Source organism: Tiliqua scincoides, chromosome 2, assembly GCF_035046505.1.
Source record: "Tiliqua scincoides isolate rTilSci1 chromosome 2, rTilSci1.hap2, whole genome shotgun sequence".
NCBI classification, from domain to species: domain Eukaryota; kingdom Metazoa; phylum Chordata; class Lepidosauria; order Squamata; family Scincidae; genus Tiliqua; species Tiliqua scincoides.
The window spans coordinates 19,794,322-19,817,555 of NC_089822.1; the positions used below are offsets into that span (position 1 = coordinate 19,794,322).

The 23,234-nt window shown below is 42.5% G+C and overlaps 1 protein-coding gene across 1 annotated transcript in view; it reads right to left on the bottom strand.

The window, feature by feature from the left end:
* The window catches only part of HCN1 (hyperpolarization activated cyclic nucleotide gated potassium channel 1), a 196,717-nt gene that overhangs the window by 141,072 nt on the left and 32,411 nt on the right, over positions 1 to 23,234 (bottom strand). Inside the window, exon 2 of the mRNA XM_066616191.1 lies at positions 19,755 to 20,178. Within this exon, the coding sequence (XP_066472288.1) occupies positions 19,755 to 20,178 (424 nt within the window). The remainder of the gene's footprint in view (positions 1 to 19,754; positions 20,179 to 23,234) is intronic.

The window sequence follows — 23,234 nt, forward strand, 5'->3', positions numbered from 1 at the left end:
TTTATCCCAGGACCCACTTCTTAGAATGTCGGGACCCACCGGAAGTGATGTCATTAACCTGGTAGTCTCAAGGGTGGAAGTGATGTCATTAAGCAAGATAAATTTTTAACAATCCTAGACTGCAATCCTATCCACACTTATCCAGGAGTAAGCCCCATTGAGTATTATTGTAAAAAGCATATATATGGTAGTCTGTTAGAAGAACAGATATGTAACATTTCCCCAAATGCAGTCACATACCATTCTGGCATCAAGTCTAATATACTAAAAATAAAACATTGAAATGAATGGGGACCCACCTGACATTGAGAAACTGTGGTCTAGACTGGCAGTGGCTGCCCAGAGTCACAAGCAGAAGTCTTTACTATCATTGGCTGCTACCTGGTCCTTTTACCTGGAGAAGCCAGGAACTAAATCCTCTGCAGACAAAGCTTGGGGTCTACCACTGAGCTAGACACTCCCTTCATCGGTTTTATCATTCTGTAGAATGCTAACAAGCCTATTTCTTGTCCAAAATGTTCTGATATAAGTTAGATGGATGAAAGTATAGTATACTTTGGTCTGCTTTTGACAAGATAACAACTTTATTAGTGCACTTAAGCTTCATAGCTCTCAGTTCTTATCATAGATTTGCTTTCAAAACTTTCCATCCTGTGTACGTCATTTGTTCCCAGCTCTAATACCTGTAATCCCACAATAGTTTACTCTTTTAAATTAATGTCCTCTCTCTTACACAAGTCTTTTCCCATTTTTGCAATCTCCATAAACATCTTCAGGTGGTTATTATATGTTCAAATGATGTGGTTGGAATAGCAGGATAGAATTTTCCCAAAAATGGCTTTTGCATTTTGCAACTCTGACTTAGAACAAAAGTAGTGACGCCAAAGTACAGGCTAACATTAACTTTTATTAATTTTCTCTCAGCAGATTTGTTCTACATAAAAGACACAATCCCACCCACTCCCCGGATAAGAAATAGACTTGGGTTGTGCTCACACAGGAAGCAGTAAGGGCAATAAAGGAAAGGTATGTCTTAATAACCTAAGAAGATCACAATATTACTATAAAAATGCAAACCCATATGTTAGGGTACTACATCTAAAGGTCTGAGGTCACAGAAAAAGGGGGACAAGACGCTCACAGAAAAAATGTAAAAAAAAAAAATGCTCTGGCCAGCAGGACTTGGAAGTCTGACCTGCTTCTCTGCGAGGCGACGTCAGTCTGGGGAAGCAAGGGAAGCCCCTCCCCTCAGGAAGACTTAGCCTGAGCTGCCTACCTGAGAGGAGGAGCTACCCACCTGTTCCAGACTGACCCAGCCATGGAGAGCCCACAAGAGGACAACAATTCCAAGAGGCAAATTCCAAGAATCAGCAAATTCAAAAGGCCGGTTCTGGAGGCACTGCTAACATCAGCTTCTTGTTTAATGCAATATTTTGAAGAGTCTCTTTGCGTTCTATATTTCAGCTATGACCGATGATAATATCTGGCTATTAAAACAAGAACACCATTAAGCAGTACTGAAAGTGACTGAAATGTGGAAAGCTAACAGCATCGTAATTGTTCCAGGCATTGTAATGCTTTTAGCTGTTCCTGAAATGGCCTATTATACAAGAATCTATACTCACCAAATTTAGTGTGCACAAAAGAGCTGTTATTACTTGGACCATTTCAGGGGCAGGGCGAAGTTTTCACTTTGCACACAGAAATCTGAGATGCATCCATGACTTGCTTTGATTGTTGCAGGCATGCTTATACAAATTAGTAACTGCAGACGCACTGCCTAGCCAAATGAATTAGGAAGAGAATGGGTATGCCTTGTAGAAACTGTGCGCTTGGACTTTCACAAAGATATCAGTGAAGACCCTCACCGAAGCTCTAGAGTAAACTTAACAGAAGTGTGATAAGAAGCCCTGGAAATGGAAACAACTCACACATATGCAGGACATGGTTTAACACAGTGGTTCTCAAACTGTGGACCACAACTCACCAGTGGGTCGTGAAAAGGACCACCAAGTCAGTAGAAGACCATGGTAGCTGGCCTTTGCCAGACTGTGTGCAAGGCCTGCTGGGGCACAAGCTGGCGGGTGTGGCACTTTACATGGCCAGGATCACCGCAGCGCAATGGGCTTGGACATTGCCGGTCGGCCAGAGAAGGCAGCTTCTGCCCCCTCCCAGCAATACAGGACCTGCTGAATAGGCCTCAGTTGCATGGGTTCTCGCCAGGATGAGTAGCAGGAAGGGGTAGAGAGCCCAGCATAAGTGAGGCCCTTGTGAACTATGGGAGCAGCTAGAGAAGGGAGGGGCAATAGATTGATACCTGGGTCATGACAGATTGTCCTTTGAAAAATTGGGTCCCAATTCTGAAAAGTTTGAGAACTGCTGGCTTAACATACAGCATTAACTTTAAGAAATTGGCACCATTCAATGCTACATGGACATATTAATTAAAATATTTCTACACCAGTTTTCATCGTCAAGTCCTGGGGTGGTTTTACCCAGGAAAAGGTATTTTAAAATACTGTTTGTCACAAAGGGACTTGCATTCCAAGGAAGCGACAAGAGTCATACCAGCAAATGACGCTATGCTGGGGTACTTAGGGGAAAAGTTGGACTCCCCCTGCCAATTACAAAAGAACCATCCCTGTACAAGATGTATGCTGACCCAGGTAGCAGGTTCAAATGTCACAGATCTCATGTAAAGTGATTGATGGCCCAATCGTTCCTGAACCTTGAGCTGCTGGAACTCTGCCGCAGCACAAAAGCAAGGCCGCCATCACATGCTTCCAGGCCACTACTGCAAATGGGCACAGGTGCAGTGAGGTCTTGGAAGTCTGTTGCTCTCGGTGATTCAGTGGCCAGGAAGGGAAGGGGGAAGATGGAGAAACTTTGGGGGGCAAGGGAGGAGGGCAGGGGTATGTTGGGATGGACCCCAACAGCACCATGGTGCGCCAGGATCGTATTCCCTCTTTTCAAATCCTTCCCTCCCCTGACTTATGCCAACAATATAGCTGATGTAGGTCCAAGGAGACCATAGGCCAATAGGTCTATGAAGAGATAAGAGTAAGATATTTCTCCTTACCAGGCCTCTGTACCACCACCACCCCACCTTTGGAAGCAGTGTATGCCCCATTGGCACAACTGCATTATCACCAATGTTGGGGGATAGAATTGGGCTGTGAATGTTGTGGCATATGACTGAATATATGACATGAACTACCCTCAGATAACGAGCAAGTTACAGTTACAAGCAACCCCAGCGCATATTGAAACTATTTTACTAGAAGTTATTCATCTTCTCTAGAATGCCTTCAGCTAAAGAGAAAGGGCTTATAATCAGCTTTTGAATAGTTCTTATTATTTAAATTACCCAAGTTCATTTACTGGATTTCAAACATAATTGCTATTGGAGAGAAAAATTGTTTCACCTAAAACTATTTTTTTTTTCCAGAAATTGCTTCTTTTTTTTTTTTTAACAACTTGAAATTGAATTTCAAGATTTAATTATCTAAATGGAAGGCAAGGCCGCAACAGGAAAGAGCCATCATTCAAAATAGTGCTAAGTGATATATGAGAGTATACATAATGAAGAGGAGATTCTATAGGCATTCTTCTCATCTTCATTATTACAACAGGCCATTTGTCTGTCCTCAACTTTAACCACCAAGCAAGAAAGTGAGTTTTCCTAACATGATTTGACTCAAAAAAGAAATGGAGTAATTAAAAGTCTTAACTCACATGTCACTGTGCTTATGTGTGGGCTGCAATACACATTTAACTGGGAGTAAGTCCCATTGAACACAACACTTGTGAGTAGACTGTACTGTCAAGCACTTGATAATGATCCTAGAAAGGGTGTTGCACACAGTGCCTCCTTAATGTGTTACTGTGTGACACAAGAATCTTCCTTGGGTCTTTCTTGAGAGCTTTGTTATTTCTTTTATTAAATTCAACTGCACAGGTGATATATTTGCATATGTGGGACACTATGTTGTTGCCATCTCAGTCTGACACCGTGTGGAAAATTTGATCCTCTCAATCTTCAGTGTAGAAGAGTGCTGCCTGCTTGTTGCACTTTTTCTTTGTTTTCCCCCATTTATCGTAAAAGCTGATAAAAGAAAATGCTACTTTTATCAGTAGGGAGGGAAATGCAAGGGAAATAAATGTACATTGTCTGAATCTTCAACTGTGTACAAGCTCAGCTGACAAAAACAAGTACCATCAAGTTGTCCTGTTGTAATCATTTATGCTCCATGTTCACATCTGCATGCTATACAAAATGTATATAACTGCAACATATCATTACAAAAATTAACATACAGGAAGATGCTGCCTGATGTTCACTCCAAAATGCCTGACAAGATGAGAGCCTGGAAAACCTCTATCAACCAGGAGCGACTGGCATCAGAGGCTGGGGTTTTTCCACAGTCAGGGACTCAGTGCAAGATAGTTAGATCCCATCTCTTGGCTCAGGCACAAAAACAAGACCTTTCATAAGACAGTATGGCAAGAACATATGGGAAGAACCTATGAAGGGGAAGCACTTGGCTGGCTGCAAACTGCAATTGTCTGCAAAATGCATTCATGCGATTAGATCAGGTGGGCCTTAACTCACCAATGGTAGATATCTGAAATGTAGCACAATAAAGACTTGAAGTACCAACAAAGCAGTTGCTCCTGCAACAGCATTCATTTCCCCTTCTCTCTTGCATCTAAAGAACCTTGTTCTCTGAAATCTGTTGCTGCTGCTTGGAGAATTTTGATATCTTACTATATTGTCACTACACACTAAACGCTGGCTCAATATAGCAGTGGTTCTCACACATTTGGCACCGGGACCCGCTTTTTAGAATGAGAACCTGGAAGTGATGTCATTACCGGAAGTGACATCATCAAACAGGAAAATTTTTAACAACCTAGGTTTCAATCCTACTCACACTTACCCAGGAGCAAGTCCCATTGACTATTATTGTTAAAAGAATATAAATGTAGCTTGTTGAAAGTACAGGTCTGTAACATTTCCCCAAATACAGTCACATATCATCAAGTCGAATATATTTAAAATAAAATATTGAAATGAATGGGGACCCACCAGAAACTGGCTCATGACCCACCTAGTGGGTCCTGACCCACAGTTTGAGAAACACTGCAATATAGGATTGGGCTGTAAGTCTTATCTCATGGCAATAGAAGAGAAAACAGTCCAAAATGGATGAGATATTTGAAAAGTAAGATACTGAAGACACAATCACAAACATTTCCCAAAATAAGTTGGGAGGCATCTAAGGAAACCAGCGTGGCTGAACAAAGAAATTGAGAAACAAGAAGTGACATCTAGATAAAGATACCGCTGCCTGAACAGCCCCTCCTAACCGAGGAGTTAAGTCAGACAGAGGTTAAAAGAGAAGATGTTTCAGACCTCATTGATAAATTAAAGGTCAATAAGTCACCGGGCCCTTATGGCATCCACCCAAGAGTTATTAAGGAATTGAAAAATGAAGTTGCAGATCTCTTGACTAAGATATGCAACTTGTCCCTCAAAACGGCCATGGTGCCAGAAGACTGGAGGATAGCAAATGTCACGCCTATCTTTAAAAAGGGAAAGAGGGGGGACCCGGGAAACTATAGGCTGGTCAGCCTAACATCTATACCAGGTAAGATGGTGGAATGCCTCATCAAAGATAGGATCTCAAAACACATAGACGAACAGGCCTTGCTGAGGGAGAATCAGAATGGCTTCTGTAAGGGTAAGTCTTGCCTCACGAACCTTATAGAATTCTTTGAAAAGGTCAACAGGCATGTGGATGTGGGTGAACCCATGGACATTATATATCTGGACTTTCAGAAGGCGTTTGACACGGTCCATCACCAAAGCCTACTGAAAAAACTCCACAGTAAGGGAATTAGAGGACAGGTCCTCTCATGGATTGAGAACTGGTTGAAGGCCAGGAAACAGAGAGTGGGTGTCAATGGGCAATTTTCACAATGGAGGGAGGTGAAAAGTGGTGTGCCCCAAGGATCTGTCCTGGGACCGGTGCTTTTCAACCTCTTCATAAATGACCTGGAGACAGGGTTGAGCAAAGTCTGCAGACGACACCAAACTTTTCCAAGTGGTGAAGACCAGAAGTGATTGTGAGGAGCTCCAGAAGGATCTCTCCAGACTGGCAGAATGGGCAGCAAAATGGCAGATGCGCTTCAATGTCAGTAAGTGTAAAGTCATGCACATTGGGGCAAAAAATCAAGACTTTAGATATAGGCTGATGGGTTCTGAGCTGTCTGTGACAGATCAGGAGAGAGATCTTGGGGTGGTGGTGGACAGGTCGATGAAAGTGTCGACCCAATGCGCGGCGGCAGTGAAGAAGGCCAATTCTATGCTTGGGATCATTAGGAAGGGTATTGAGAACAAAACGGCTAATATTATAATGCCGTTGTACAAATCGATGGTAAGGCCACACCTGGAGTATTGTGTCCAGTTCTGGTTGCCGCATCTCAAAAAAGACATAGTGGAAATGGAAAAGGTGCAAAAGAGAGCGACTAAGATGATTACGGGGCTGGGGCACCTTCCTTATGAGGAAAGGCTACGGCATTTGGGCCTCTTCAGCCTAGAAAAGAGACGCCTGAGGGGGGACATGATTGAGACATACAAAATTATGCAGGAGATGGACAGAGTGGATAGGGAGATGCTCTTTACACTCTCACATAACACCAGAACCAGGGGACATCCACTAAAATTGAGTGTTGGGAGAGTTAGAACAGACAAAAGAAAATATTTCTTTACTAAGCGTGTGGTCGGTCTGTGGAACTCCTTGCCACAGGATGTGGTGATGGCGTCTAGCCTGGACGCCTTTAAAAGGGGATTGGACAAGTTTCCGGAGGAAAAACCCATTACGGGGTACAAGCCATGATGTGTATGTGCAACCTCCTGATTTTAGAAATGGGTTATGTCAGAATGCCAGATGCAAGGGAGGGCACCAGGATGAGGTCTCTTGTTATCTGGTGTGCTCCCTGGGGCATTTGGTGGGCCGCTGTGAGATACAGGAAGCTGGACTAGATGGGCCTATGGCCTGATCCAGTGGGGCTGTTCTTATGACAGGTTAGACAGATAATAAAAGAACAGTATATAAGTAGAGCCTGCACCTTCACCTGCAGGGATTGTATCAGGAAGGCTAATGCACAGAATGAGCTCACGTTTGCAAGAGATGCCAAACGAGCTATTTTGGCTATGTTTGAAACAAGAGAAAAATCACCAAGAAATCAGCAATCAGCAGTAGGCCTGTTGCATGCAGAAAACGGAAAGTGGTAACAGATTATAGAAATAAGGCAGAACTGCTCAGTTTTTATTTTTCATCTGTCATTTCCCACAAGAGAAAGGTGGACCAATCTAACAAGACTTGCTAACAACTAAAGGGGTGGGGAATCATGACTTAGGATAGGTAAGGATTAGGTAAAGGAGTTACTTTAAATGAAAATGAGTTTACAACAGTGTTTCTCAAACTGTGGCTTGGGACCCAGTAGGTCGGTTGCAAGCCAATTTCAGGTGGGTCCCCATTCATTTCAATATTTTATTTGCAATATAGTAGACTTGATGCTACCATGGGTTGTGACTGCATTTGGGGAATGTTACACATCTATACGTTTAACAGGCTACTATGTATATACTTTTAACAATGATAGTGAATGGGACTTACTCCTGGGTAAGTGTGGGTAGGATTTGTAGCCTAGGATTGTTAAAATTGTTCCTGCTTGATGTTACTTCCAATCATGACATCACTTCCGGTGGGTCCTGACAGATTCTCAGTCTAAAAGTGGGTCCCAGTGGTAAAAGTTTGAGAACCACTGGTCTACAAAACCTGATAAATTACATTATGCATTGCGTACACATTAAATAGATCTGCATCAACCTGGAGAGAGATATCGAGTGGGGTGAATAGGACACTAACGTGAGCTCCATGCTGTTCGACATTTTAATAAATAATCTGGGTGGAGGATAGAGGGGTTGCTTACAAAATTTATAGATGACACAAAGCTGGGAAGGCAGTGAGAGCTAACACCCCGGAACAATCATGGCAGGCCTGATACTGTGCCCATAGCAATAAGGTTAACCCATTTCTACCTAGCCCACAGGTGTACACATTTGATTCCTGTTGCTTATACGCAACGTTGGGGCAGAAATAGCTTAAATTTAACAGAGATAAATGTGAAGTCCTGTCTGTAGGTACAAAGAATGAGAGGCACAAGTACAGTATTGGGAAGACCTGGCTTGGAAGCAGCACATGTAAAAAAAGTTCTAGATGTCTTCCAGTTCAATCTTATACGTGCCCTCTCTGAATACTACATGTTTCTATTCAGAATTCAGCAGGACTTATTCCAAGGTAAGTATGCATAGGATTGCAGCCTAGTAAACCACAAGCTGAACATAAGCTACCACTGTGATCTAGCTGTTAACTAAAGCCAGTGTAATGCTAGGCTGCATTGACAGAGGCATAGAATCTAGATAACAAGAAGTAATAGTTCTACTCTACTTGGCACTAGAGAGTTCTCACTTGCAACGGGCATGCCGGCATATCCACAGGGGGTTCTGTTCTGGAACCCACCACAGATACTTGAAACCGCGGATACATGGAAACCTCCCCCCCCCCCGACTCCAGAGATGAGGGGAGCTGCAGAGGCTCTTCTGAGGTATTCTTAGGTCTTCCTAATGCTTTTTAAAGGTATAAAAGTCACTTCCAGGTTTATGAAAAAAAATCCCGAAGTTGCGGTTTTTTCAGCCTAAACGGTTTCAACCTCTGCAGGACTCAAAAGAGCCTCCAGATGTGAGAGGAGCACAGTTCCCTTTGCCTCCAGAGGGTACGCAGGAGAGGCGTGGGGGGCCTGCATCTGTGAATCCACGAACAAGAAAAACCGTGGATATGGGATCCGCGGATACGAGGCCCTCTGTACTGCACTGAGTTTTAGACACTGCATTTAAAGAAAGACATTTGATAAGCTGGAGAGGATTCAGAAGAGGGCAATGAAAATGGTGAGGAGTCCAGAAACTAAATCCTAAGAGAACCATTTAGAAGAGCTTAATATGTTTAGCCTAGAGAATTAGAGACTAAGGAGACATTCAATACCCATCTTTGAGTATCTGAAGGGCTGACATACAGAAGAAGGGAAGAACTTGCTTTATCTGGCTCCTGAAGAGAACTAGAACCTACGGATTGAACTATAGGGAAGTACATTTGGGCTGGACATTAGGAAGATCTTTCTAACTGTAGTACTGGAACAGCCTGCCTTGTGCAGTAGTGGATTCTCAATTACAGGGCTTCAGGCTGAGACCAGACAGACAAACCACCACCAGGGTTCTGTAATAGTTGCCTGCAGTGAACAAGGTGTTGGAATTGGACAACCCCTGAGGACACTTGCAATCACTCTAATGATCTATGATTTCCAACAAGGGAAAATAGCAGCTGTTTGAGATAAGCACTGTCAAATACATTTATGAGAAATAGAAGATTGATGCAAATAGGGCTCCATTTCTTGATTTTTATCAAGGGTACAACACAAATATTTTGAAAATACAAGCACACAAATGTCTTTTGAATCACTATGGGTCACGTTTCCTCAAAGTGAAAACACGAAGAAGTCTTGTAAGCACATGTTTTACTAAGGTAGTCAAGTAAGACCTTGTCACCTAAAACAAATCTTGTTTTGAATTTTCAACCCTGAAAAAGCAATGGAAGGACCCTGAGCAACAAATTCAGCAGCATGTTCTACATTAGCACTGACATTTCACAACTCTTGCCTTAAAGCACAATGAAGAAGCTTTCTGTTTTCTAAGATATTTCTGACAAATGGAGAAAGGAAGGAAGGTTGGGTGACAGAAGGATACTGCAAAATTAATAACTGCTGGCATATTTTGCTTTAGCGAACAGCTGACTAAAGAGTACGCAAGCACTGCATATCTGCAGCTAGAATAAATTATAGGTTGCAACATAAGATTTAGTGGCAGAGATGTGCTCCAGTCACTGAGCCCAAGTCGTGACTCAGCGAACCCACGACTCAACTTGCGAATCATAGTGTGTGGCCATCGCAACTTTTCTTTTTTCATCGCAACTTCAAGTCTTTCAAATCGAGAGTCTGAGAAAATAACTTAAGTCATGAGCTGCAAATCCTTGAGGAAAAACACACAGAAAAAAGGAAGGTGGTGGTGGGGTGGGTAAGTAAGCAAGAATATATACACACGAAAGAGAGTCAGGACGAGTCATTTCAAGTTCTGAGTCTTTTTTTGAGTTACTGGTCCCAAGTCACAAATCAAGTTGGGGTCAGTGACGTCCATGACTTGAGTCAACTCAAGTAATCAAAAACTGTTTTTAAGCTACTCGAGTCAAGTCAACACGAGTTCCCATTCCTGTTTAGTGCTTAACCATCCAACCATATCAGTGCAAGACCCAGACAGGATTGGGCCATAAATATATCAAAACAGGTAACATTTACAATTTTAACCACACAACGTTTAGCATATCTGGGTCACAGATCAGGCTTCAAGCTTACCGCTATCCAAACTGCACCTGCCATTTTAATGTTAAGGTTCTTAAGGGAATTGTTAAGGTTGCTTTAACAATTCCCAAAAATCAATATACATAGACAATGCAGCAGGACAAATCAATAAGCATGTTGCCATGCTAATTCCCTTTTATTTCACCAGATCATGTCAAGTAGCTACTAGTCCAGTCCCAATTTTTATGTTAGCTGGCATACTGAACATAGTAGTACACTCATCCAATAACATCCCACATTGGACACACATACATACCATATTTGCATCTAGGTACTGTTTTACTTTCCCCATATACTGTCTGCCCCCTTCCCCCCAAGGCTGGATGGTTCAAACACACAAAGGTCTAGTTCAAATGATACTTGCCAAACTGAGTGCTTCCACTGCGCACTCCCTGAGTGCACTGCCCACATCCTGATATGCTTAGAGCTCTTTAGTTTAATCACATTGACACAGTGTGGTTTGTCCAAATTATTCCTGCTAACACTATTTTAAGAATATAAGAAGATCCCTGCTGGATCAGGCCAAAGATTCACCTAGTCCAGCTTCCTCTCTCTCAGTGGCTCACCAGATGTCTCAGGAAGCACACAAGACACCTGCATATTGTTGTCACTTCCTTGCACCTAGCATTCTGGGATACTTTAATTGGATAGATTTGGATGTACCAATACCCACACCATCATGCTAAAGAACCCTGACATGCCGTGGAGCGGACGCAGCTTGAGGATTTATAGAGTGAGCACAGTTGCAAACACACAAAAAAGGGCCAGTTTGGTACACATCCTTCAAGCTGATGCAGAGAGCTTCACTCAACTATCAAGATATCATTTCCTAACCATTACCAGCCGCTGATGAAAACACCAAGCAACCATCTAAACTATTAATCAGCAGTCTGCCAAAGAAAGGCATGGTTGGTCAGCAGCTGTAACAGTGTTCATCCTAATGATTTAGTATTACAGCCACAGTTCTCTCTCAACTACCCAGCAGTTCCTGTGGGTTTTGGCCAGCCAAAAATAGTTCAGCAATAAAGCAGCAGGAAAAAAAAAAATAAATGAAACTACTGAACAGCTCAGTGGATTATCCGCTATTTTCATGCAGTGAAAACAACAATAGCCTAACAGTTTCTACAGGAAATGTATTCAGGCCAATGAGAAAGTCTGAAGTTTTCAAGACAGCATATCTCGTATTTTGAATTTTTAGTTATTTCAGGTAGTAAAGTGATTGATAAATTTGGAGATAATTAACGTTCGCTGCCTCATTTCGTTCAGAGATTGAAAACAGGGTTTTGATGATAAAATATTTGCTCTGATGCATGAGAGCAGGGGTGCCCAAACCCTGGCCCAGGGGCCATTTGTGGACCTCAGGGACCCCTAATCTGGCCTGCAGGGAGCCCTCAGTCTCCAATGAGTCTCTGGCCCACTGGAGACTTGCTGGAGCCCGTGCTGGTCTGATGTGACTGAACTCAGCGCAAGGGCCAACTGCTCAACCTCTGTGCAAGCTACTGGCTCCTTCCACTGCTTGCTGTTTCACATCTGTGAAGCAGCAGTGGCAGCAAAGGAAAGGCTGGCTTTACTTTGTGCAAGGCCTTTTACAGGCCTTGAGCTAGCATGAGACCTTCATTCACTCATATAAGTTCCATCTCTAATATATTCACTTATGTAAATTTATGTAAATTTTATTCAAATTTTAAATGAAAATTAATTCTCTTTTTCCGGGCCCCCTGACAACTGTCAGAGAGATGATGTGGCCCTCCTGTCAAAAAGCCTGGACACCCCTGCACTAGAGAATTTCAAGTTTCTAGTTTCATTCATACAGTAGCTAAATGGAAAAGGCTCTGTTTGTTTATTCAATCAAAAGATTTCAACTCACGTTTCTTAAAACCAGGACAACTTCCAAATTTTTAAAAAGATACCTATCCCATTAACAGCATTCTTTAAAAAAAAAAAAAAAAAGCAACATGAAAATAATTTACAGACCTGCCAGCAAAGAACTCTAGTTTGCAGAAAGCCCTAGTAATGCTTAATTAAACAGACACATACCTGAGATGAGCACTGCCAGGCTTCCTTCCAAAGAGAGCTCCAAAGAACTGAGCCATTATACAGGACTCTTAACATCTTGGCTGATGTTACTTCCAGGTGAACACACACCCCTTTCAAGCCACAACAGAAAAGAGTCTCCTTAGATGACCTTAATGGACAGGAGAAATCTCACTCTAAAGTTTTGCTGGTTCTGTAAACCAATTCTGGGCCAAAGTGATTTAGGGTTGCATTAGAAGTTCAGATCAGCTAGAGTAATTTTTGACTTTGATTTGTTGTGCTCACGTTTCCTCTACACGTCACTGCTCTTTCTGCATATTTGAAACACCAAAAAAAAGAGAGTCTGCAAAGTGACAACCATAAAAACATCCACATAATTCTACTGAATCTTAACCTCAAATGGTGTTTGTTTGCTAAATATACCAAGAAATGCATTGATTTTCTCTTTGTCCCCTCTTGTGTGCATAATGCGAATTAAATCTGAAGGAAAATGCTCCACTGAAATGATTCAATACAGAATAACATACTGACTCGGTGAGTTAAGGACATCCAGTCAGCATGCTAAATGAGCTACCGGTAAGCTGATGAATACATGCAAGACGTATTTAGGTTTGGGACTTTTAAGGAGCTCCTAACAGCCCAACCCCTGCCACACTGTAGCAAGAAGGTGCTTGCTGCCTGCTATGTTGGGGGGCGAGAGACAATAATGAGGCCTGCCAGAGGTAAGGGAAAATATTTTTCCCTTTTCATAAGCCCCCTGATAGCCTATGGATCTTCTCGGACCTACACCAGCTATATAGTTGGTATAATTTCGAGTAGAGCCAAGGGTTGAGGCAGGGAATTAGGAACCAACATGCATGACTGCCACCAGATAAACCCCTCCTTTCCCTGACATGCCCCCTAGTTCCTCCTTCCAAATGCCCCTTTACTACCCCTCCTTGCCCATGGTCCACTCCCAGTGACAACCTACTAGGACCAGTGGAGCTTTCTTGAGCCATTGCTGCACATGCTGTGCCACTTATATTTGTGGCAGTGATCTGGGTTTTGCATTGCCAGAAAAACTCTGTGCTGTCAGGACATGAGTTCTGGCAGCACATGGTGGCCATAGGTTTGAGCCCTAAATTACCAACCAGATCAAGACTTGAATGACTTGATTGGGGCCCCAATCCTATCCAACTTTCCAGCACTGATGCAACTGCAATGCAGCCCCTAGGTAAGGGGACAAAGTGCCCTTACCTTGAGGAGGCCTCTGTGGTCACCTCCCCCTTTGCAGGATGAGTGCACACCCTATTGGTATCAGCACAGGAAAGACAGATAGGATTGGGCACTGAGGAGTAATGTGTTCACAAGGGATGGGCAGCTCACTCCTGAGTGAGCCCAGTTTGCGGGGCTGCCACGGTGCCAAAAATGGCCACCACAGTGATAACAATGTGCCCAGCTCACAATATGGAAATATCCCAAGATGCCCAGTTCACCCATAAGGCTCTTCCCTGACCAAAAAGCTATCCCTCTCAGAGAACCAGTTAACTGTGATATTACGCCTCCAAGGGTGAACAGAAAGGTCCTAGACAAGGGGAATCAACAAACGAGGATAAAAAGGTTAGGGTAAAAGGGATGAGTCAGAGTGCCAGACCCCCTCTAACGGATATCTCTGTAAACAAACTGCTGAAGTGTATTGAATTGCCATCCTCAGATCAACATCCTGTACTGATAACATGCCAAATGTTGTTTTGGGCATCTGCCTGTATGTTATTTTTCCCTATAAAACCTGCATGATTGCAATCCTTCTGGGTCCTCCAAGTGTGTGGAGGTCCCGTTTGCAAACAGTAAACGTTAAGAAGTTCTTTGAATTCTCCTGTCGCCTGTTTGATTGCCTCTCCAAAATCCAAAGAATCATGTGTGTGTGTTCGTTCGGGGTCAACAGTATCTTGTGCACATCGGGCAGCCAGTGGCAGCTCCTTAGGAGAAGGGGCATTTGTCCCCTTCCCCCAAGTAAGGGAAGTAGCCCTGCAATGGGGCTACTCAACTCTGTGATGGCTCTTTAGCTGGCACAGAATCCAGAATGCAGTCCAAGTCTGCATTCAAGAGGGTTCTGGGAGTTAAGAGTAAGAAAGCCAACATCACCTTTAACTTGCAAGTTTCCAGAGGCATCAGGTTGGTCATTGATGTTACTAAAATGATGGACTAGATGAGCATTTGTCTGGACCAGGACAGTAATTCTTACCTATACAGAGTATATTACATTTGGCTCCAGTGTCATTTGTGCCTCCAAATTATTTTATGATACTGCCCCTAAGAATTGTTATTTCAACACACATTTTCAGGAGATTGCAACACTCTCCTATTTGTTTCCATCAGGTTACAACATGTAATAGGGGTTATGACTAGGGTGCAGTTTTGTCTTTTGAAGCGTTACTTATATTGAGCAAACCATAGTTATTCGGTGAATGGAGCAGCAGTGAGATATTGTCAAGACTGCCTGAGAAAAAGATTTGCAGTTTTAAGCTTATAGGAAACTGCTAAGGAACAGGATGAGGTCTAGACAGAAATCTAGGGAGAGAGACTCAATGTCAGTTCTCATAAAAATTGCTTGACCTCTCCATTCCTCAAGCTTAACCCAGATGTGGCATTATATAAACACAGATACACAAACACAGAAATCAGAGCTTAAGTGAAAACCAGATGTTGAATTTAAGAGAACTTGTTAAAAATGGGCACAGTGCAAGTGATGCTCAAACATGATGAAATTATTTTTTTAAAGAGAAACAACTTGCAATGTTTTTACTTTTTAATTTTTTATATTTGTTTTTAATAAAACAAAAAAGTATAATAAAAAAAGAAAACACTGTTTTCAAGGTTGCAATTCTCAGCTAGTTTACTCAGGAACAGACTACTACCTAACAAGAATACCGGCAAAGTATGCCCACACCATTTGTCAAATACTGTGATTCAAATTACTAATTGATGTAAGTCATGAGACTTTGCTTTCGTTAAATTCATTAAACTTGAGCTCTGATACAAATAAACTTTGGCCCAAATCCTAACCAACTTTCCTGCACTGATATAGCTGTGCCAATGGGGTATGTGCTGTATCCTGCAGTTGGGTAGCAGTCATGGAGGCCTCCTCAAAGTAACGGAATGTTTGTTCCTTTACCTTGAAGCTGCATTGCCCTTAGGTCAGTGCTAGAAAGTTGGTTAGAATTGCACCTTAGTGTTTTGTCTTGAATAGTCAGGGACTGCAAGCTGAAATAATAATAATATAATAATAAACTTTATTTATATCCTGCCCTTCTCCCCGAAGGGACCCAGGGCGGCTTACAACATATTAAAAACAGATTAAAAACATAATTTAACCACAAATAAAAACATATTAAAACACATTAACAAATACCCATAAAAACAGTAGTCAGATAAAAAGTCAGATAAAAAGAGCAAAACGCAGCAAATCATAGAGGAATCAGGCCTGTAAAAATACTAAAAGATATAGAAAAGATGTTAAAAAAGGCCATGAACTCAGAAGGCTTGTTTAAACAAAAAGGTCTTCAGGCCTCGCTGAAAAGTCTCAAGAGAGGGAGCCATTCTCAAATCAAGGGGAAGGGAGTTCCATAACGTTGGTGCCACCACAGAGAAGGCCCTATTTCTTGCCGCCGCCCCACGTACCTCCTTAGGTGGCGGCACTTGTAAAAAGGCCTTCTCTGATGACCTAAGAGGACGAGCCGGATTGTACGGAAGTAGGCAATCTCTGAGATACCCTGGCCCAATAGTGACCCAGAGCACCACCTCCCACCCAATCCTACCATTTCAGATTACATGTCTATTCCCAAGTCTATTATCTCTCCAATCATTAGGAAGTATAAGCAGTAACCCCAAAAAATGTTCTTTTAAAAAGCACTCCTTTTTTGACAGCTTAATATGCTGTGTATTATTTATCTCTACCTTAATGAAATATCTTTGTATTACATTTTCTCAACACCCAAATGATGCTCTCCAGCAGTTTTTGAAATGAATGAATCACAGGACAGGTTTCAATATCTGCAGACAATGAATTAAAATCTTCTATGGACTTTATACACAGAGGACAAGGGCCCCCTTCTATCACTTCTTGCTTGCTACCCAGAGCCCTTTCGTAATAACCCAAACTTCCAACATGAGAACATAAGAACAGCCCCACTGGATCAGGCCATAGACCCATCTAGTCCAGCTTCCTGTATCTCACAGCGGCCCACCAAATGCCCCAGGGAGCACACCAGATAACAAGAGACTTGCATCCTGGTGCCCTCCCTTGCATCTGGCATTCTGACATAGCCCATTTCTAAAATCAGGAGGTTGCACATACACCTCATGGCTTGTAACCCATAATGGATTTTTCCTCCAGAAACTAGTTCAATCCCCTTTTAAAGGCGACCAGGCCAGACGCCATCACCACATCCTGCGGCAAGGAGTTCCACGTACCAACCACACGCTGAGTAAAGAAATATTTTCTTTTGTCTGTCCTAACTCTCCCAACAATCAATTTTAGTGGATGTCCCTTGGTTCTGGTGTTATGTGAGAGTGTAAAGAGCATCTCTCTATCCACTTTATCCTTCCCATGCATAATTTTGTATGTCTCAATCATGTCCCCCCTCAGGCGTCTCTTTTCTAGACTGAAGAGGCTCAAATGCCATAGCCTTTCCTCATAAGGAAGGTGCCCCAGTCCAGTAATCATCTTAGCAATCTTTTTTGCACCTTTTCCATTTCCACTATATCCTTTTTGAGATGTGGTGACCAGAACTGGACACAATACTCCAGGTGTGGCCTTACCATAGATTTGTACAACAGCATTATAATATTAGCCGTTTTGTTCTCAATACCTTTTCTAATGATCCCAAGCAGAGAATTGGCCTTCTTCACTGCCTCCACACATTGGGTCGACACTTTCATTGACCTGTCCACCACCGCCCCAAGATTTCTCTCCTGATCTGTCACAGACAAACTCAGAACCCACCTCATCCCAACACCTCATCCCAACAGGTAATTGCCCATCTAGGAGATGTTTAAAAAATGACAGTTAAATAATCACATAGATCACAATGGGCCCAATCCTATCCAACTTTCCAGCACAGATGCAGCTGCAATGCAGCCCCAAGGTAAGAAACAAAATGTTCCCTTCCCTTGAGGAGGGTTCTGTGAGTGCCCACAGGATACAGTGGGCTCCATGTTGGCGCAGCTGCATCAGTAGTAGAAAGGATTGGGCTCAATGTGTTATACACAAAGAAGAAAAACACTACAGAACAGGTATTTGGAGGACACCTCAGTAATGCAACTGTGTTAAAGACTAATATTTTTTTTAATCCAAAAAACAAATATAAGTAGTTCAGACACTGTGAATGATGATTACTACAAACCCTGAAGTAATCAGTGGCTGTATGGAATTCGTCCTGACTCATTAAATTAGGAATAGTTCGGGTTAAACGAGAAAGGTCATTCAGTATAACTTAACATTTAATGTGGCATTTAAAAGTGCCCTTTCCCCAGTAATCAGGCTTTTTGAGAACATGAAGATTTTTTGTGGACCTCCAGATATTTATCCATATGGGATTTTACTGAAGGCCTGACTATGCTTTTTCTGGGTACATTCATCAGGTACACATTGAAAATGGGTTATGTATATTCTATAATGTCTATGTATATACATTTAGAGAAAATATTAGAGAAAAATATTTCCAGATGCATTATGCACCTTATACAGACAAAACTACCCTTCTGATGAAATGCACCAGAAGCAGCACACAGAACCACAAATACCTGAAGGCAATTTACAGATATCAGAACTCAGTACAAAAATTTATTTTTAATTGTTAAAAGGCATTATACTGGATTAAGAATACCCATTGCAGAATTCTTCTATCCTAGTGGTTCCCAGAACAGTGAGTCAGAACCCACAAGCCAGGGAAGCTCTCTTCTCTGGTCCCTTAAGGGGCGGGGGGATGACAGCAATGCGATCCCCAGGACTGTGCTGCTGCTGGGGATGGGGGGGGGGTTGTTTCAACTCAGAATAGCAGGGTAGTCCTGGTGTCCTGGGGGTGTGGGGAGCCCCACAGATGCCTCCACAGGGCTCCCCAACCCTGTAAACAATGAAAAAGGGCAATCACAAACCACTTCCAGTTTCGCAATCACAAATTGGAAGTGGTTTGTGATCACACTGTTTAGCTGTTTACAGGCTTGGGGAACCCTGCAGAGGTGTCCGTGGGGCTCCCTGCACCCCTGGGATGCCAGCACTTGCTATTGTGAGTAGAAACAACCCCCTTCTGGCCCCAGCAGTGACCCCATTCTGGGAATCAGATTGCTGCTATCCCCCCTGCCCCCACAAAGTCTTAACTGTGGTCCCAAAGTCTGAGTAGGACTTTGGGAACCGCTGTTCTACATTACACCATAGCATAGTAGTAACGATGACAGGTACTGAGACCACCCATTCTATGTCCAATTTCATAAGCCCCCCAGTCTTTTAAGAAGCTGATTTGGGTCTGCAAACCAGTGCTAACTATGCAAGGCATTGTTGATACAGGTTCATAAGTATCATACTATTATTCTCAACCTGAGCAGCTTCACTGAAGGGATGTAACTTATTTACTGTATATGAAAGGAATTGAGTAGAGCCCTTGCCCTGTATGGAGTAGGAATTGAGTAGAGTATATGAAAGTATATGCCCTGTATGGAGTAGGAATTGAGTAGTAGTATATGAAAGGAATTGAGTAGAGCTCCTTGCTCCTGTATGGAGCCCTTGCCCTCCATACAGTTAAGAAATCTCAGACAGAACAATCCAAGTGATGTCACGCTCCAATGCCACTTCCACTGAGAAAAAAAAATGCACTCAGCTCCTTCTTACATGCTCATCTCTTGACAAAACAGAAAGTGAGGGCCACTAACAGAACTCCCAACATGCACCACACTCTCTCTCTGTTTTACTTAAAGCAATGGCAAGGCAAGTGGCTACTCCCCCTTGCTTCTTCCTTGGATGGTCCCTTGAAGTTTAAGAAGTTAAACTATCAGAGAATGGGAACTCCTACATGCATCCCTAAAGAAAACCCTACCACACCCCTACTTTGTTTCGAAAGTACAATCTCCACAGAAGATTGACTATAAAAAAGTGCAATTATTTTTAACACACATTGAGGGGTGAATAGATACATAAAAGAGAATCTTACCTCTTCCCACTGGTGTATATATCTTATTAACCTTGAAAGTCGCAACAAACGCAACAAACTAAGGATTTTTGTGAATCTCACAATGCGAAGGGCTCTAGCTGTCTTGTAGACTTCTGAATCCATCCCTTTTTCTACTATGAGAAATATATAATCCACTGGTATTGATGAAATGAAGTCAACCACAAACCAGCTTTTTAAGTAATTCATTTTGATGACTTTGGGGTCCAGTATTATCTCAGAGCTGTCCTCGTTGACAGTCCCAGTTCTAAAATTCATGATCAAGTCCAACAGAAACACAGTATCTGACGCTACGTTGAAAATAATCCATGGTGTCGTTGTCTGCTCTGTAAAGAAGGTGATTCCAACGGGGATGATGACAAGATTACCAACCATCATTATCAGCATGATTAAGTCCCAATAAAACCTAAGAGAAATAAGAAAACATGATTACTGAAGAGACCAAAGTGTACGACCATTTCAAAATAATTTTATAAATCTTTATTTTCAAAATTGTGGTTTATTTATAAACTTTAAACTCACAAAGGATTGGATTATAAAAATATTGGTAATTACATCCATGTGCAGGCCTAGACAGATAACAATTTTGAAACAGGAATAAAATTGCAGTGTACTTCTCTTACATGACATGTGATGATAAGAGCCCATCTTGCCTGGTATTGATGGTAAATAATGGAAGGCAAGGCCAGACAACATACTGCCTGTGGTCGGTACATGGCCCAGCAAAGCACTGCCCCCAGAAAAACTTTGTCCTGTCTTTTTACACATGAAATAGCCTGTAAGCAAGAGTGGCTCCTTGCATCATACAGCAAACATGACTGCAGGCACACTGGTATTTCCTGCAGTAAATATGTAAATCATGATGTCTTCATTACATGCCCACACGCTTCTTCACATGCCCAAATGCGTGCACCTGGAAATCATAGAGTGAGTATACATTTCAAGATGCAGTAATATCCTCTATACTTTACGTGTTTGCCACAGGAAAGTCCAGGGTAACACTGGTGAACTTAGCCAAAACCATACTGCAACATCATCAGGGATACAAAGTGCCAGGGTGCCTCTCCAGCACCTCAGCAGGAGTCAGAGCACTGATATCATCAGGTGGAGCACACTGCTGAAGGACCCACCTTCAGGGCCTGGGGAGGGGGTAAAGGGGGTAATTTGTACCCAGGCCCAGGGTCTAAAAGGGGGCCCAGGAGCCAAAGGAGGGAGTGCCTCAACACGAATGGCCCCTGCAAATGAGAAGGAATGTGCTGATCCCTGGAGAAGGGGAAAAATGCATCCCTTTAAAATCAGTTTAAAAAACTGAACAGTCCTTTAACTATAGCCTCCTTAAGGGAGGGGCAGCTGGCTATCAATCCTTCTCTCTCCAGGGGACCCCTCCCTTCCCCCTGAGCACCTGAAAGAAAGGTGATCACTTTGCATTGGTGAAGGGAGGGACTGAGTGAAGCGCCTTTGTAAGCTCTTGGAGGACAACTGATTGATGGATTGTCTTCTTAATTATCCTTATCTTGCATCACAAAGGTCATCAAGGCTGTTTTTAAATCACCGGAGCAAAGAAACTTTATTTTTTAAATTGATTTGCTATAGTGCGTTTTTTGCCATCCATGTGAGTGCTTGGAACGGAAACCACGTGAATAATGAGGCTCAACCTGTACTGTTAGATTAGGTAAAAGCTGGTGGAACAACCATTCCCAACAAGTGGCAACAACATATGGACATACAGGAAGGTCACGAGTGGAGTGCCATAGGGCTTTGTCTTGGGCCCTAAGGCTGCAATTCTATACATGCTTTCCTGGGAGTAAGCCCCAATGAACACAATGGGACTTACTTCCAAGTAGACATGTATAGGATTGTGCCCCAAGTTGTTCATTTTTAAACAACCTGGACAAAAGGGCAAAAGGGACACTTATTAAACTTGCAGATGACATGAAACTGGAGGGGGACAATAGCTAACATCCTGGAAGACAGAATCAGAATTCAAAATGATTTTGATGGACTTGCTCACTGGCTCCATGCCAACAAGATGAAATTCAACAGAGGCAAATGTAAATTCCTGCTTGTAGGTTAAAATAATAATAATAATAATAATAATAATAATAATAATAATAATAATAATAGGCACAAGAAAGCTAGCTTGGCAGCAGCACATATAAAAGATCTAGATGTCCAGTGAACCACAAGCTGAACATGAGCCAGCAATATGATGTAGCTGCAAAAAGAAAAAAAATTAAAGCTAATGCAATGTTGAACTGCATTAACAGAGACAGAGTCCAGATTGCAAGTAGAAATCGTTGCACTCTATTCCACTCTAGGCAGACCTTAGTATTCAGTTCTCAGTATCTCATCTTACAAAGGACATTGATAAGCTGGAAAGCTTAGAGGAGCGCAACAAAGATGGTGAGTAGCCAGGAAACCAAATCCTATGAGGAACAGTTAATAGAGCTTGGTATGTTTTGCCTGGATAAGAGGACTAAAGAAAGAAGTGATAGCCATCTTCAAATATCTGATGGGCTGTCACACAGAAGAATGGGAGAACTTGGGGCCCAATCCTATCCAATTTTCCAGTGCCAGTTCAGCTGTGCCAATGGGGCATTCACAGCATCCTGTGGTGGGGAGGCAGTCACAGAGGCCTCCTCAAGATATGGGAACATTGCAGCTACACCAGAGCTGGAAAATTGGGTAGGACTGGGCCCTTATTCTCCATAGTTCTTGAGGCCAGGATTAGAACCAATGGGTTGAAATCATAGGGAAGTAGATTCAAGCAAGACATCAGGAAAAATTTACGAACTGTAAGAGCTGTCCAACACTGATGCTCTCCACCCTGACGCTCTCTCTCAGAGCAGGAATTGAATGATCACCTGCCAGGGATTCTGTAGCAGGTGCCTGCACTAAGCAGGGAGTTGCATTGGATGACCTCCATTTCACTTTCAACTCTAACATTCCATGATCTTTTGTTGTTTTCAGTCATTGCCTCTACTGTCAAGCAATTGTCAGTTTTTGACCTGCAAAAACAGTCTGGCACGGCTAGGATATACAATATAAGAGGGCAGCATTATTTCATAATTAGCTCCACATAGTAAAATGTGTCCTGGACGGCACTTAAACGCATATGATATGAATGCTGCTCATTAATGAATTGAATGCATATTCTGAGCAACATGTATTTTCTTTGTTGACTCAGAACACCAGCAGTCTGTGTGCACTAAAAAGCACTCAGGATGAATAATATGGCTACAAGGACCCTCCCAAGAGAAACGTACCAGGTCCATCCACAGTTGACTTTTACCAAGAAGCTTTCCTTTCAAAGGGCCTTAGTGAACTGATTTGTTGGTGGTTTTGTTCTACTGTTGATTATGTTTGAATTGATGTAACTATCCTTAAGTTTCCTTTTAATTACTCTTCTGTCTGATGTGCTCAGGCTATAGCTCACACGTTTCAGGCAAAAGGTCCCAAACT